This window comes from Notamacropus eugenii, chromosome 3 (genome assembly GCF_028372415.1).
Source record: "Notamacropus eugenii isolate mMacEug1 chromosome 3, mMacEug1.pri_v2, whole genome shotgun sequence".
Taxonomy (NCBI): domain Eukaryota; kingdom Metazoa; phylum Chordata; class Mammalia; order Diprotodontia; family Macropodidae; genus Notamacropus; species Notamacropus eugenii.
Window position 1 is genome coordinate 59,363,884 of NC_092874.1, and position 16,630 is coordinate 59,380,513.

Consider the following 16,630-nt stretch of genomic DNA (forward strand, 5'->3'; position numbering starts at 1 on the left):
TTAACCTGTTCTAATTCCTTCAATTTCCTTTTCTTCTCTTATTGCTACAGCTAACATTTCTAGTACCATGTTGAATAATAGTGGTGATAATGGACATCATTGTTTCACTCCTGATCTTATTGGAAATGCATTTAGCTTATCCTCATTGCATATAATGCTTGCTGAAGGTTTTAGGTAGATACTGCTTATTATTTTATGGAAAGTTCCATTTATTCCTATGCTCTCCAGTGCAGGGAAGGATTTGTAACAGCAAGGATCCTGGTATATTATAGGAGGGCCTGCTATACAGGTTCTTAGATCTGCTTTTCTAAAAGGAAAGCAAATTTTGAGGGTTCAGCAATCTACTTCAATCAAGCACATATATTATTCACTTAGTCCGGGGGAAAAAGTCAGCACCCTGAATTTCAGAGAATATACAAACAGAGAAATAAAGACCAACAGAGAGGGCTTCCCACTGTCTGACCATAAGTAATACGTACATGACAGATCAACAGATAGATCCAACTGTCTGACCATTACATATATAAATATATATATATAGTTACCAGAGAAACAAGCACCATCATCTGGGTTTTCAAAGCCTGGGGACTCCTTAGCAGCTGCCCAGAGTCTCATGTGGCCAAACAAACACTTCCAATTAGTAAGCCCTCAGGGTATTTACACTTTTCAGAGCTGGAGGGCATCATAATCCTTGAGAACCAGTCCCTCATTAGAAATTAATAAAAGCTATTGAGGTCTATTAATGAGTAAGGAAGACCTTTAACTCTTCCTCTCACCCATCATTAGCCTTGCATTAACGTTAAAGGGCTCACTTCTAAATCATATGATCTGTTCAGGGGAAAGGAAGATTTGTAGATTGGTGTGATCAGAAGGGGCTCCGTGGAGAAAAGTAGGACTTAAGCTTGGCCTTAAAGGACAGAAAGAATGTGGGTAGAGAGGAAAGGGCATGTCAGGCATCAGGAAAGATATGAAAAATGGAAAAGAACGTACATGGAACATTTTACAGATAATCCAAGATGACTAAGGCTTGAACTGGCATAAAAAAAGACCTGGTTTCATATTCCATCTCTGGCATTTACTCCCTGTGTGACCATGGGCAAATAACTTAATCTCTCAGCCTTAGTATCCTCATCAATAAGTGGAGGCTAATAATTCCTATAGCAGTTATCTCATAGTGTTTTCCTGAGGCTTGAATGAGATTATGTAAAGTGTTTTGCAAACCTTAAATTGATATATAATATCAATTATTATCAGTAGTATATGAATCTTAGGAGATTTTGAGCTTTGATGCATGAGAGGATAGGCTTACCATTAACCCATCTGGAAAGGACAGAAAAGCAAAAAAATGAGGAGATTGCTTTTAGATCTTTTGAGAGAGTGGAGAAGGATGAATCATGTGCCAAGAAGAGATACTGGGGAAAGCCTTGGAGAAAGTTCATAGTGAGAGGTTGGGAGCTGGAAGGGGAGCTCTTACTTTTGAGTAAGAAGTCATCATTTGTGACAGCACAAAGAATTCCAGACTCCTGTCTCTAGTATCTGATGGGCCCAGAGATGTTCCATTACATTTACGATTGCTACTATTGTCATACTGGCCAGTCTAAGGCAGGGGAATAATGACATCAGCTAGAGAATGCATCCTGATTTTCCAGCTGGTCAATATTAAGTGATCTCATTGCCTCTCTCCCACTGCTGTATGGCCTTATTAAAACATATTGCTGACCCTGACTACTGGTATAGAATGAATTCTTTCCAGCCTGAGGGTTATCAGTTACCTTTTGTATGTGCCTTAGATTCTGTGGTATGATAGTGTTAAGACCATTAAAAATTGGTGGAAAATATTTTATATCAAGAGTTCAAATTGATTTCCCAAGCTTGATCTTACCCAGAGAGGAAAGTAAAGATGTAGATCTAAGCAGTGTTAAAAAAAAATAAAAAATCTTCCTTGCCTTTGCTCAAACTGTGCTTTCTATCAGGAAATCCATCTCTAACCCAAACCTTTCAAATCCAGCTCAGCCCCTTAATTCTCCTGGGAATTTTTGCTGTACTTATTCTACTCCACCTTGATCTCTCTAAATTTAGATTTTTCACTTAGGATTTATCAATTTATTATATTTTCCTAATTGATTTTTGCAAGTTATTCTTGTCTTCTGATCTCAGTTGTAAGCTCTGTGATGACAGAGACCAGACCTTATTATAATTGGTTACTATGAGGGCATCCCAAATTTGAAATCCCCAAAATGGAGCTTATTATCTTTTTTCTCAAAACTGTTCTCTCTCTCTTTCTTCCCTGTTACTTCACTACTATTATACCAATATATAACCATCCTCACAATCACCCCTTCTCATAATCTGTGTCATTGCTGACTCCTGTCTCGCACTTATTCTACATATCCATTTTGTCTGCACATCTTTTAATTTCACCTTCACACTCTTTCCCCTGTATCCACTCACACAAATGGCACCCTGGGAGCAGGCTGTCATCACATTTTACACAGACTATTGCAATAGAATTCCAACTGATCTCCCTGCCTCCAGTGTCTTCTCACTCCCATCTATCCTCCATTTAGTTGCCAAAATGATTTTTCTAAATCTAAAAAGAGGTCCAAACATGTCAATCCCCACCTTCCTGCTTACAGAGCTTCAGCAACCCCCTATTACCCTGAGGGTATGGCATAAGCTCCTTTATTTGGCATTTAAAGCTCCTCATAACCTGGCTCCTTCCCACCTTTCCCACATTATCTTTAGATGCTCTACATTCCAGTACTGCTGTTCACACAGTTCCTTGAGCCCAGTAGTAACACTCCATCTGCTGTCTCCATATCTTTGTCCATGCTCTCTCCCAAGGCAAGAATGTTGTCCTTGCCTCCACCTCACAGTTAGCTTGAATTTCTTCAAGACTCAGTCAAATCCCTACTTTCTGCTGAAAGTCTTTTCACTCCAGCTTCAAATGCTTTCCTTTCTCTATGTATCTTGTAACTAGTTAGTTTACATGTTTTCTCTGCCATTAGATCAAGAACTCCTTGAGAGCAGGAATTATAGACTACCCCCCCCCCCCCTTTTCTTCATATACTCAGATCTTAGCACAGTGCTTGGCCCTTAGTAAGTGTGTTATAAATGCTTGTTGACTGTCTCACTTTTAAATCTTTCTGTTCCTTCTCTGCACACAGAGCCTATATCCTGGGGAGTGGCTTATCATATGTGCTCAAAAATTAGGTATTTTTTTAAAAAATTAGGTATTTTGGGATTTATATCTGTGATTTCATCAGTATTGGGAGCTTGCACTGAGCAACTGTCATAACCTGTAAAAATGGGCACTCTCTCAGCATTCTCAGGGAGTAGCCTGTGGTGTGGAGAGACTGTGACTTGTCTAGGGTAGTGCTTCTTGTCTTTAATGGACGTATTAAGTCTGTTCTCAGGAAAGTCAGATTTCAGAGAGGTGATGGTGGCTTTCACTTTCTGTACTTGGTATTTTGATGGATTTCTGATCTCTTTGATGTAGGTTTGACAATGCAGATAATATCCCCCTCCATGTCTGTGATCTTATGTGTACTCTTCCAGAAATCCAGCTCCCCATATATGCTGGGGTTGGGGTGGATTTCCTTTAGTTTTCTCGATATTGGTGGTTACCAGTGTCAATGGTCTTCTTGGTCTGTTTGTCTGCCTTTTGGTTATTCGTCATTTTCACAATACCCTCACTACTCAGCCTTTTCTGGTCCCGTCTCTCTGATACATCCTTTATGCTATTTCCCTTGTGTAGTTTTTTGTAACGTATTTTGGCCTACTTGCTCCATCCATGCCCATCTCTACTGTGCCTTGCTTACTTGCCCTTACCTTCAAATCTTTGAAGACTGTTCCTTTGGCCCGTGAGGTGGGCTCAGTGGGTAATGTCTTAGAACTGGAATCAGGAAGACTTGAGTTTGAATCCTGCCTCACACATTTATTACATGATCTTGTACAAGTTGTTGACACTTTCAACTTCAGTTTCCTCATCTGTAAAATGGAGGTAATAATAAATTTTATTATTCAGGAAAATTTTATTTTCTAAGTAAATATATTTATATATTAGATACACTTATATATAATATATTTATATACAAAAATAATATTCCTGAAATAAGCTAATAAAAATAACAAAATAAAAATAAACCCCTACTTCATAGGGTTGTTGTGAAGATGAAATGAGATAAAATATGGAAAATGCTTTGTATGCCAGTAGTTTTGAATATTTGACCTATGAAGTAAAACACAAATTTGTGATTGCCTGAAGAGTACAAATGTAGCTCTTTTCCTGTCTGGTGAATTAAATCCCAAATCCTCAGTTTGGTATTCAAGGTCCTCCCTGGAACCCCCCCTCCACAAGCCACCTTTCAGGAAGTATTATATAAATGCTAGGTATTTAAAATTTTTGTGGTTGTTATTGTTATTATTTCATCACTATATTCATATAACATCCACAGAAGAATATTGTTTCCAAGAAAATTTGAGATCCTTAAAAACAGCCTAGCTTCCCCAAAGGTCATTCAGTCTGCTCTCCTTCTGTGGGTCCCAGCTCATTCATTTGTAGTCTTACCTATGGGAGCCATTTATTTTTTCAAGAGGGAAGGGAATGGAATAAACATTTATATGACACCTACAATATGCCAGGCACTATATGCTACGCACTTTACAAGTATTATCTTTTGTTTTGATCCTTACAACAACCTTGGAAGGTAAGTGCCATTAGTATGACCATTTTACAGTTGAGGAAACTGAAGCAAAGATAGGTTCAGTGAATTGCCCAGGATCACACGGTCAGTAAGCATCTGATACCAGATTTGAACTCAGTCCTCCTGATTTGAGGTCCAGTGCTTTATCCACTGGGCTATCAGCTGTTCCTCAAGACTCTTTGATCAATCTACTAAATGCTAAATCCATAAGCATTTCGATGAACACTGTCAAAAATTCAGTAACTGTTAGCTGAATGTGTGGAAAATTAGCTGATGAGCAAAGACTCCAGTGGGACCACACTGTAGATGAGAAAATTTTGGAGAAGACAGTTCTCCATCACCAGGGGGTTCTTGTTGAGAGATCACAGAATAGTCTCTTGTGAACTTTTTCTGAGAATACATACTATTTATTTTCACAAGCTCAGTCCCATATGGTTAGAGAATGCCAGTACTTTTGAATATTTGACCTATGAAGAAAAACACAAACTTGTGATTGCCTGGAGAGTATAAATGTGACTCTTTTCCTCTCTGGTGAATTAAATCCAAAACCCTCAGTCTGACATTCAAGGCCCTCCCTAGTAGCCCCCAAGCCACCTTTCAGCAAATCATGTTTAATTTTAACCCTGAAAATCATCTTCTTCAGTCCAAGTCAAGATTCCCTGAACCAAGTATTAATTTTGACTTCAGACAGAGCAATGGGACTTGAATCCAAACCCAAGACTTCCTGGTCTAAAAGTTGGATCACTGTCTATTTTTGCTACAGTTTCTTTAGCCAATATTGCTATTACCATTCACATTGTCGACTTTCCTTGCTTATATGTTCTGTAGATTGTAGATCCCCTTAAGGTGGGGTCATATCTTTTACTTAACTCTAGACTTCCAAACGATGCCCTTCCTGGGATAGACATTCAGTAAATTTTGTTTGTTCATGCTGGAGATGATGAAGGTCAATATAAAATAACACAGACAGAAGTATAAGCCTGAGTTTTGGGTATGGGTTAGGAACTAGACAGTGAGCAGAGGGATGTTCTTGACTTGTCTGAATTCTGGCCTCTTTATAACTTGCCCTGGCCAATCCCCAGATCTCCTGAGGATTGATAGTACAAATGCCCTTTGCTGGTTTGGCATCTCCTCTGGAGCAAGGGCCTGAAGGAAGGCATCTTACTCAGAGACCTGGACACTATTCTGCTTTCCAGTCTGTTTAGGATCAGTGAATTTTTCTAAATTGGCAGGAATGTTTTTGACCCTGAAAATGTACTGGAAAGCTCAACACAATTCTGTTTTTAAAAGGTGGGGATGGAGGCTTTCATGTATCTTTTCAGGAACAGTTTGAGGCAACTGAAATGACAAACACTGAAGAACTGCAACTTTATAAATAATGGAAATAGTGACATCTTTTCCTGAAGTAGAGAGAACAACCACACACTCTAATGATCAGTTTATACCTTGGAGTTTCTTGGGTGAAATTAATTAACGGGTAGCTCTCATGTAAAGCCTATTTCCATTAAAAAGCAAGTCCACTTTTATGATGCCAGATCTTTTCCCTAAATATACACAAAGGAACTGGTATGTATAGATTTTATGTGCTGTTTCTACTTATAGAAGTATAAAAACATTTCGTTGTTAAAAAGCAAGTGAGATATGGGAAAGAATTTCCCTTGTGGTCTTTCCTATCGGTATTTCCTATTAAAGAGGATGAAAGAATAGGGTCCTTTGTTACTCTATGTGCTCCAAAATTCTGTGTGGGGGGCAGGGCAGGGATAGTGGCTAGATAATGTGTTGTCCCATTTAGGAAGGCACAATCGACAGTTTGCCACTCCATGTATAGAAGACAAAGTGGTTGGATATCATGGAGAGATAGGTGAGAAGAAAAGGCAAGGATAAAGGTTTCTTGGGAGCAAAAGATGGATACTCAGACATGCAGAGCCCTCCAGGAATTTACAGGTATATAAAGACTTCATGACTTGTGTTCATCAATGTGAATAATGCTAGATAAGAACCAGATGATGTGAGTTCAAATCTTAGGTATGTCATGCAGTTCTAGGATAACTGGGTAACTAATTTCTCTGACTCTCAGTTTCCTCAGAAATAAAATGGAAGTGGAATAGATGACCCCCAAGGTCCCTTACAGGTCTAAATCTATGATCAATGATTTTTTCTGTTAAAATAGTAATTGAGTTTTTAACTCATGGTTAGAATTGGAAAGGACTTAGAAATCTCAGTTTCCTCTAATAATAAAATCTGCTGGTGATAAGTTGATATGTGACTGTCTTTAACTGGCTTAGCTCTGGTTCTTTGTCTCTCTGTTTCTTCCTTTCTCCCCCTTCTCTCCCTTCCTTCTCACTCCCCCTCCATCTTTCAGTCCTTCTCTCCCTCCTCTTCATTGTCCCACTCTCTTGAAAAAGGATCTTGGATTTTGAGTTTTGGTTGATATAACTTATAACGCAGGAAACATTTGCTTTTAATAGAAATGGCATTTTGAGTTTCAAACAAAATATATTCATTGCTTGGCTCTGTCTTTTCTAGATGTAACTCAGACTTCTGAAAGAGGAATTGTTGGGGAGCATTCACCACCTGTCCCAGAGAAAAAGGATACTGACCTTTTTCCATATGAAAGTAATTGGATAATGTCGTTGTTGTTCAGTTGAGTTTGATGCTCTGTGACCCCATTTGGGGTTTTCATGGCAAAGATACTAGAATGCTTTGCCTTTTCCTTCTCCAGCTCATTTTACAGAAGAGGAAACTGAGGCAAACAGAGTTAAATGATTGCCCAAATTCAATTGCAGAATGTAGCAGATCATTTTCTTTTGTATTATGTTTTGGTTTGTTATATGATTTCTCTCATTCATTTTAATTCTTCTACACAGTATGACTATAGTGAAAATGTATTTAATAGGAATGTATGTGTAGAACCTATATAAAATTGTATGCCCTCTCAGAGAAGGAGGGAGGATGGAGGAGGGAGGGAGGGGAAAATATCTAAGTGTTATGGTAGTGATTGTAGAACACTGAAAATAAACAAAATTAATAAAAAAAATAAATTACTTGCCCAGAGTCACACAGGTAGTAAGTGTCTGATGCCAGATTTGAACTCAGGAAGATGAGTTGTCTTGACTTCAGGACTGATGCCCTATCCACTGCATCATCCAAATGCTTAATTTGATGATATGTCCTCTAAATGCCCCTGAGCAAGTTTTCAGAATGAGAAGCACCAGAACAAGTGATTCAACAATTAAAATCATAATTTGAGGGTAATGGTCAGCACCTTAAGAGGAGGTGGAAACAGAGCAAAACTGTGATTTTCTAGACCTCAAAATCAGTGGAATGAGGGATTTCAAAGTTATTTGTAAGTAAATATAGTGCTTTCCTTTAGAATTCATTCTATATTCTAAGAGAATTATTAGACAAGAGGGGTAAACCATTATACTTACTTTCCAAAAGTAACTCTGATACAGTATATTGCCTGTCAGATGAATTGTATTTTTTCCCATCCCTGTCTTCTTATATCACATCTCTCAGGGTTTTTTATTGGGATCAAATGAGATAATATTTATAATATATTTGAAAGCCTTAAAGAACTATATAAAGCCTAGCTATTGTTATTATTATGACAGAACCTGAATAAAATGAGGGCTGGACTTTTTGAAAATACAGGTTGTATTACTTATCTAGGAGAAAAAAGACCATATTTCTTTTTTTCTATATAGTTCCAGTGACATTTAAGTGGAATAATGATAAAATACTTCAAAGTAGTATGAGTTTCAAAATTAAAATATTAAAGGAAAAAATAATTATTGAAGTTAAGTGAAATATATTTCAAAGAGGAAAAGAAAGGAAGTGATTTCTGTTAAAATGCCAGTTAGCAATGGCATTTGCTTGTAATTATTTCATTATATGTATGGATGGCAGTTTGTTAGAAAATATCAGAAATCAAGAAGTTTAATTAAGAATAATTAAGTATAATAGTTACACCTAAAACTGAAGGAGAGTGTGGAAATACAGGAAAAAAAAACAACCTACCCCAAAAGAAAAACAGGTCATTTATATTTCAGAAACTTATCAAGGTACCATTAGAATTTCTGGTAAAGGAATATAAATAATTCAGCAAAAATTATGCCCAAAACCATATTTTACATTTTTAATATTGGCCAGATTACCATGTAACACAATCACATGTAGACATTTAATGAATCTGATCTTTGTATAAAGCACAGACCATAAAACCTGAATAGGTATGTACCAAGAGAATGGTCCCAGCAGCCTATTCACTGATGTCCTTGGACAGTGACTGGAAACCTTTTGGCTTTGAAAGCTCTGGTTTCTTGCCTCTATCACTTTTGAGATTGGTCTAGGAGATAGAGTTGTGAGACCACAATAAGGCAGGGAAGTGAGCAATAGGAAACATTTCTTGCATGGGTGTGCAATTTGCAAAGCTTAAACATCTGTTTATATATAGGGGCAGCTAGGTAGATTGCTAGGCCTGGCATCAGGAGGACCTCAGTTCAAATTTGGCATCAGACACATACTAGCCGTGTGACCCTGGGCAAGTCACTTAACCCTGTTTGCCTCAGTTTCCTCATGTGTCGTATGAGCTGGAGAAGGAAATGGCAAACCACTCCAGTATTTTTGCCAAGAAAACTCCAAATGAGGTCACAAAGAGTTGAACACAACTGAAATGACTCAACAAGAAATACATATCTTCCCTCCCCCAATCCCCAATAAACTGTTACTTGTCTGGAATCTAAATTGCCAGAAATCTTAAACAAACAAATGAACAAATAACCTAGATATTTCCCCTCTTCTATACACTCTTTATATGAGAAAGAAAAACTTAGCAACTAAAACACAGATTTATTTAATATTTCAATGAATCTGTGAGTTCATTGACATGGACACTCCATCTACCATTGTGAATCTCAGTCCATTCATAACTTCCCATCCAATGTGATTCTTGTTTCTTTCTTTGTACCAGTTTTCCAGAGAGGATCTATAAACATGTTGGAGGCATCCTTCTATTTGTTATATGCTGTTTCATGAGTCAATGCAGATTTTGAGTTCTCTATCTATTATCCTAGATTCATAATTTAGTAATAGGCCACCACTTTTATGGATCACAGATGCTCTTGAAAATTCCAAGTTATGTCACAGAATCAGAGATTCAATCTAATTTACTGCATGTTTTTATATCTATTCTAATATACCCTCATGAATGATGAAATTAGGTCTAACAATAAGCCTGTATGATCCTCAAATGCCTTTTGAATTTTAAAAAAAGATTAGATTATGTTTATTATACTTAACTAGTGGTATTTTAAAGACACTCATAAGATTATAGAACCTTAAATTTAGAGTTGGAAGAGTTCATCTAGTTCAACTCCTTCCTTTTATAGATGAAGAAATTGAGAGCCAGGTAGCTCACATGACTTATTCAAGGTCAAAGGAATAGAAGTTGCAGAATCAGGATTTCAGCTAAATTCTTCTGACTCCAAAGCCGGCACAATTTCCATTGTATCAATGTAGTTCTTTGAACAATATTATTTCATATATGTTACAGCTATCAAGTAGCCAGGATATCACCCTAGATAAATAGGAATTTCTCTGAGTATTTGAAAAAATGTCAATTGGCTCTTTATCCGAAGATGCTAGAAATATACTTGCCAAGGCACAAAAGTATAGAAAGCTTTCCTTTACTTTCCATCCATGACCAGTATTAATTTCTGAGATCAATGTTCAAGGCCAAATTTATTTAGCCATTTAAATTCAATAATATTTATTCAATTCCTATTATGCAGAAAGCATTGTGATAGGAGTTGAGGGGGAGAGACACTCCATCTCCTGACTCTAGAGATTTTCATGGGTTTTCCACTATGCCTGGAATGCTTTCTCTCCTCATCTCCACCTCCTGGCTTTTCTGACTTCCTTCACATCCCAGCTAAAATTCCACCTTCTACAGGAAGGCTTTCTCAATCCTTGATTCTAGTACTTATATGAGAAAGAAAAACATGGCAACAAAAACCATGTTGATTATCCCCTGTTTATGCAGACAGACAAGGCTCTCTTTAATCATTTGGTGCTTTCAGTCAATGGAGTGATGAAGTTCTCAGACATTCAAGTCCATAGGCTGAAGAGACTAGGAATTAAGAAAGATGACCCTGCCACCTTCACAGATGAAGAAATAAATAGATTTGTGAGACTGGATATCGATCCAGAAACCATAACTTGGCAAAGAGTGTTAGATACCAATGACAAATGCTTGAGGAAAAACATAATTGGTCAATCATCAACTGAGAAAGGACACACATGAGTGACTCAATTTGACATCTCTGTGGCTAGTGAAATTATGACAGTTTTGGTGCTTACCAGTAGTCTAGAATACACGAGAGAGAGGTTGGGCAAGATGATGGTGGCAAGTAGTAAGAAAGGAGAACCAATCAGTACTGAAAATTTGGGAGTGAGTGGTGCTTTGACAGTGCTGATGAAGGATGCAGTCAAGCTCAATGTCATGCAGACACTGGAGGGGACCCCAGTGTTTGTTCATGCTGAACTGTTTGCCAATTTTGCACGTGGAAACTCTTTGATCATAGCCGACAGGATCGCACTGAAACTTGTTGGCCCTGACGGATTTGTAGTGATTGAAGTAGGATTTGGAATGGACATGGGAATGGAAAAGTTTTTTTTTTTTTTTGTTAAGGCCAAAGAAAACAAAGTTTATTAAGGATTCGCCTAATTGGGTTGCCTCTTAAGGAGCCTAAGCATTTGTAATGCTTGTATTCACAAGCGGGCCAGACACAATCCCAGCTAGACAGAGTCTGAGCTGGATTGGATCTGAGCGCCTTCATGGAGGCAAGATGGAACTTAAATACAGAGAGAAGAGTATAGGAGGGGTGGGGGTAGGGGGGGGGGAGGTAGTGGTCTTGTAGTCCAGGGTGATGGGAGGAGGGGTTTAGGAAGGGTTTTGAGGAGAAGTCCAAGGAGGGAATCCAAGGAGGGTCAAAGGCTGGAAACAGCTGGAGGCTATCAGGAGATAGCTGACAATGGAGGTGGGAAGCAGGTGGGGCAATCGAGAGATAACAGACAATGGTCAACAGATTTGAGTATGAACATGGAAAAGTTTTTTTTAACATCAAATACCGATATTTTGGTCTCTATCCTCATGTGGTGGTACCTGTTGCCACCATTAGAGTTGAATATTCTTGTTTATTCTGTGTGTAGCTCATTTGTACATAATTGTTTCCACGTTTTCCTCTGCCATTAGATTGAGCTCCCTGAGGGCAGGGACTGCTTCTTTTTGTGTTCCCAGTGAGGCACATAGTAGGTGTTCAAAAATATTTATTGACTAGTTGAAATGTAAATAAGGCACAGGTCTTTGCCCTTAAGAACAAGCTTATACTTGAGAGGAAGTTGAGGTGAGTCATGCTTACTCATATATCACTATAAAACAAAATGGAAAATGACACATATGCAGAGGGTCAAAGTACTCTAAGTGGAGTTCAGAAGAAAGGAATAGAATATTTTTATCTGGAGGAGACAGGATCAGGGATGTCCCATGAAGGGATATAGCATTTGAGCTGGACTTTGAAAGGAAGGTCAAAATCCCCTTTCCCTATTTGAAAATATTTATTAAGTCCCTACTATGTGCAAGGTATCATTCTAGTTTTAGGGTACCAAGAACAAAATGATAAAAAAAAATAAAGCAGAAGCAGTCTCGCTGCCCTCTTGGAGTTTATATTCTACTAGGTTTAAGGGCAAAATTTTGATAGAGTTTAGGGATGGTATGCAACTATTCTAAAGATAGTTGTGGAAACAGGGAAGTGAGGGATTTATTTGGGGGAAAGACAAGCAGTGCAATTTGGCTAGAGCTCAGAGGGGCAAGAAGAGCAGTTTGAGGTGAGCCCAGAAAGATAGGCTGGAGTCAGGTCATCTTTGAACTAACCAAGTTATAAATAGAAACTTGCACTAGAAAGATGCAAGGAAAGTTTTACATTTCAAGATGTTTATAATTTTAAAACAGCTGTGTATGTGTGTGGCGTCTTTGATCAGTCACTTTGTATTTGAAGGGTTCTCTAACTTGTTCAACTGCCCTATAAACTACCATCTGGAGGTAATCGATATAGGTTTCATTCCAAATGTGCTTGATGGATGCGACTCTGAATTCAGTGGTATTAGAATAGGAAAGCTGTCAGGCTATGATCGTGATTAGGAATTTCAATGAAGTGTTTGTAAAAGGTAGAAAAAATCCCCACACTTGTGAGCAAGGGGAAATGCTAGGAAAGATGGAAGAGCAGAATCGGTCTTGAGTTAATATTTCCTTTCTTGTTTTTAGGTTTTCTTCACACAGTTTGAGAAATTTCCCCCTGAGAGATGGTACTAAGGACAACTGAAATAATTTGAGGTAGCTTAGGAAAGGCTGTCTAGTTCCAGTATGATAATGTAGCAAGATATAGGGTTTTATCACTATACTGGTTCTCTGTGATTGAAACTGGAAACTATTGTGCTTCGTTTTCAGGTTAATAAAGTAAAATTGTTCCAGAAAGATGATGTGCACCTTTGAGTCTATTTCTGTCTCCTTCTGTATTTGATTTCCTTAGTTATTAATCTCTCTCAGTTACTTATCTGAGTGCATGCTGTTAAGTCCCAGTAAGATGTAAGCTCCTTGAGAGCAGGTCATTTTATTCATTACCTTGCCAGTGTTTGGCATGTTACATAGCATGTAGTAGGAGCTTAATAAATATTTATTGGAATATTTATTGGATTTTGTCTTTGTATCCAGTCTTGCGTATAGTGGGAGCTGAATAAATGCTTGCTGTTTATCTCTACCCTTATCCCCCATCTCCTGTTTCTGCTCAAGAATTTTCAATGGCTCCCTTTTACTTACAGGACAAAATAGAAACTCATCTCTCATTTAAAACCCATCATAATCAGTACATAAACAATACATGCAACAAACGCTAAGATTTATTATGTGCTGGAAAACATACTAAGCATTGGAGCTGCCAAAGAGGTGTGCAAAAAGTTCCTGCTCTCAAGGAGCTATGTTTTAATGGGAGATTCATTCACCTAAATAGGTAATACAGATACACACAGGGTATTATTTGGGCATATTATTCCTCCTCAAACAATCAATCTTTTTTTTCTCCCATCCAGACTGGTCTGCTCATTGTGTTCCATTCCCAACATTTCATCTTCTGCCTTCACATCTTTGCATAGGCTTTCCTCCATACTTGGAATGTTCTCCATCCTCACCTCTACTTGATAGAATCTTGAGTTTCTTTCTAAGCTCAGCTCAAGGACCACCTTCTAAAGGAACCTGACTTGATCTCCTCACTTGTTAGTGCTTTCTTCTTGCTTCCTAATAACTTTGCATTTATTCTGTACATGTTTTATTTATACTGTTTCTTCTCAATAGAGTATAAGCTCCTTGTGGGAAGGAAGGGTTTCTTTTTTATTTACTTTTGTCTTTGTATCCTCAGTGCCTACCATAATATCTGACCTCATATGCTCCTAATAAATGCTTGTTGAATTATACTGATGGAAAAAAGGATTTAAAAAACTATAGAATTGACTAAGGCTTGGTCTGCATGACACTGGTTAAGTTTAAATAACTGATGAAATTATACTGAAGCCTTTCCTACTCATGTTTGCCTGGCAAGATTGTGGGAAACCTAGTGTCACCTGAATGCCAGGATGAGGTATCTGAATTGGATTTTTGCGGGTAACCAATGTTTATACTTATTACAATTAGATATGACTAAAAAGACCTATGAGAGGAAATTTCAAAACAGAAAGGTAGATCTAGATCTATTGCCTAAAATTCTCCAGAAGAAGTTATCCAATGAGGAAAGGAAAAATCCCCGGAATGAAATTTCAAGGACACAAAGAGAAATAAATCTGATTCGTTTAATGAGCATTTATTAACTATCTACTATGTACTAGGCATTGTACTAGGCTCTGAGAAGGGAAAGATTGAATTGTTTAAAGAGACTGATGTGAATGCCCAGGGAAATCATTAACAAACTAAGATTTAAAGAAGACATGTATAAAAGATGGAAAGCAGTGAGTATGAGTCCAAATGCCCTACATAGTCCTGTAAGAATGGAAAGTAGTGCTAAATCCCAGGGTGAACTGAGGCTGACAGAAAGCACTATGGATAACAAAGTGGTTTTTTTAAAGCTACATTTGGAAAAAAGTAGAGGATCAAAGAAAGCATAGAACCATTGATTATGTTAGATGGGATGATGATAAGGGAAAAGAAGCAGGGCTACTCAATTCTTATTTTCTTTTATTTCCAAGACTGGATTGCAAAGGATGTAATGTAAAAAAAAGTCAATAGGGAGATGCAATGTTAGGAGATAATATGGGAACACATTGTTTATCCTCAGTTCCTTTGGTTTTACATTTAAAGCTAGAAGTGGTCTCACAAGTCATCTAGACCAACTTTCTCATTTTATAGAAGAGGAAACTGAGGCCTACAAAAGTTAAATGATTTGCCTGCTATCGCAGAGGCAATAAGATTCAGAACTGGGATTTAAATCCTAACCCCCAATTACCAAGTAAGCGTTCGTTCTACTCTACCGTACATACTATGCTGCTTCTCTGCTTCAAGTCCTTGGTCCCAGATGAACTATATCCCAGGGCATTCAAAGAACTGGCAGATATTACTAAGCCCTTGCTGATCAGAGCAGTAGGGGAAAATCCTTCCTCTGATTCTTCTGGAAGGACAAGGGACAGAAAGCATTAGAAAAGAATTCTGAAAGAAAAAAGTCTAAGGGTTGAACCTTAGTCTCCTGAGTCTTGGTCAAGAGTCTAGCCCCTTTGTTCCTCAGTTGCTAATCTTCTTGGTGCCACCATAGTCCTTGGGAACTAATTAAAGGAGCTCTTCTTGTCCTCTCAGCAAGGTGTGTAGCCCTCAGCAAGGAGCCAAGTTCACTTATCTAGCTCCACAGGAGGTGCTCCAGTCTAACACTTATACCTTGTCTTTTTATCAGGTAGATCAATCAGTCAGGGGCTCACCTAGTGACCGTTGCTACTGAGTTATAGGTCAATGAGCTTGATCATTAAAAAAGGATGGTTAGTAAACATCTAGAAAAGGAAGAGGTGAGTACAAGAAGTTAGTGTGAGTTCATCTGTGATAGATAGGTCACAGCAGAATTAACATTATTCTTTTTTTGACCAATGTTATCAAATTAGTAGATTAGAAAAAATATTTTAAATGAAGTTTACCTACAATTGAGCAAAACATTAGAAAGGCTGTCATGTGATTCTTGTAGAAAAGATGGCAAGATAGGAACTAGACAATAATTAAGATGGAGTAGTTTGAGAAAACGGTTATTATTATTCATTACTATTGGTTCTATGTCACCTTTGAAGCCTGATTTGGAAGGTGGTGGGCTTCTCTCTCACTAGGGGTAATCAGATAAAGCCCGATCACCATTTAGGGTATCACAGTGTCACAGATTTAGAGCTGAAAGGGATATTAGAGATCATCTATACCAACAACTTCATTTTAAAGAGAAAGAGGCCAAGGATTGTAAAAGTTGTGGTTTTCCCCAGGTTACACAGGTAATGAGTAACAGAGCAGGGATATGAACTCAGGTCCTCTTTCTCCCAATCCAGTCATGTTTCCTTTATTCCAGGAATGGGTTGGACCATGTGGACCCTGAAGTGGTTTCTGCTTTTTGGTTTTCTATACTTCCGTGACATGGGCTTTAAGGCAGTACTGCTACCTACCAAGCTCCCAGTGTCCTATAAAGTTCCAGCACAACTTCTCAGTATGGTAGCTCTATCACTTCTCTATTGAATCATTATGTATCAGTGAAATCAGTAAAATGTAATAAACTAGATTGAGCAATGTTTTGATAGTTCAATATAGCTAATTCATGTGCATATTGAACGTCTCAAACTGGATAGATCATGGATGTCTTAAA

The 16,630-nt window shown here is 37.9% G+C and overlaps 1 protein-coding gene across 3 annotated transcripts in view; it reads left to right on the top strand.

Moving 5' to 3' along the window:
* The window catches only part of MALRD1 (MAM and LDL receptor class A domain containing 1), a 1,140,778-nt gene that overhangs the window by 122,491 nt on the left and 1,001,657 nt on the right, over positions 1 to 16,630 (top strand). For 2 of the 3 annotated variants that reach the window (XR_011976660.1, XM_072651639.1), the window contains exon 1: positions 4,154 to 6,650. The exons of the other annotated variant lie outside the window; for it this stretch is intronic. Coding sequence is in view for 1 of the 2 variants with exons in the window: in XM_072651639.1 (XP_072507740.1) it covers positions 6,611 to 6,650 (40 nt within the window). In the remaining variant the exon portion in view is untranslated. Of the gene's footprint in view, positions 1 to 4,153; positions 6,651 to 16,630 lie in introns of those variants that run through there. 3 annotated transcript variants of the gene reach the window in all.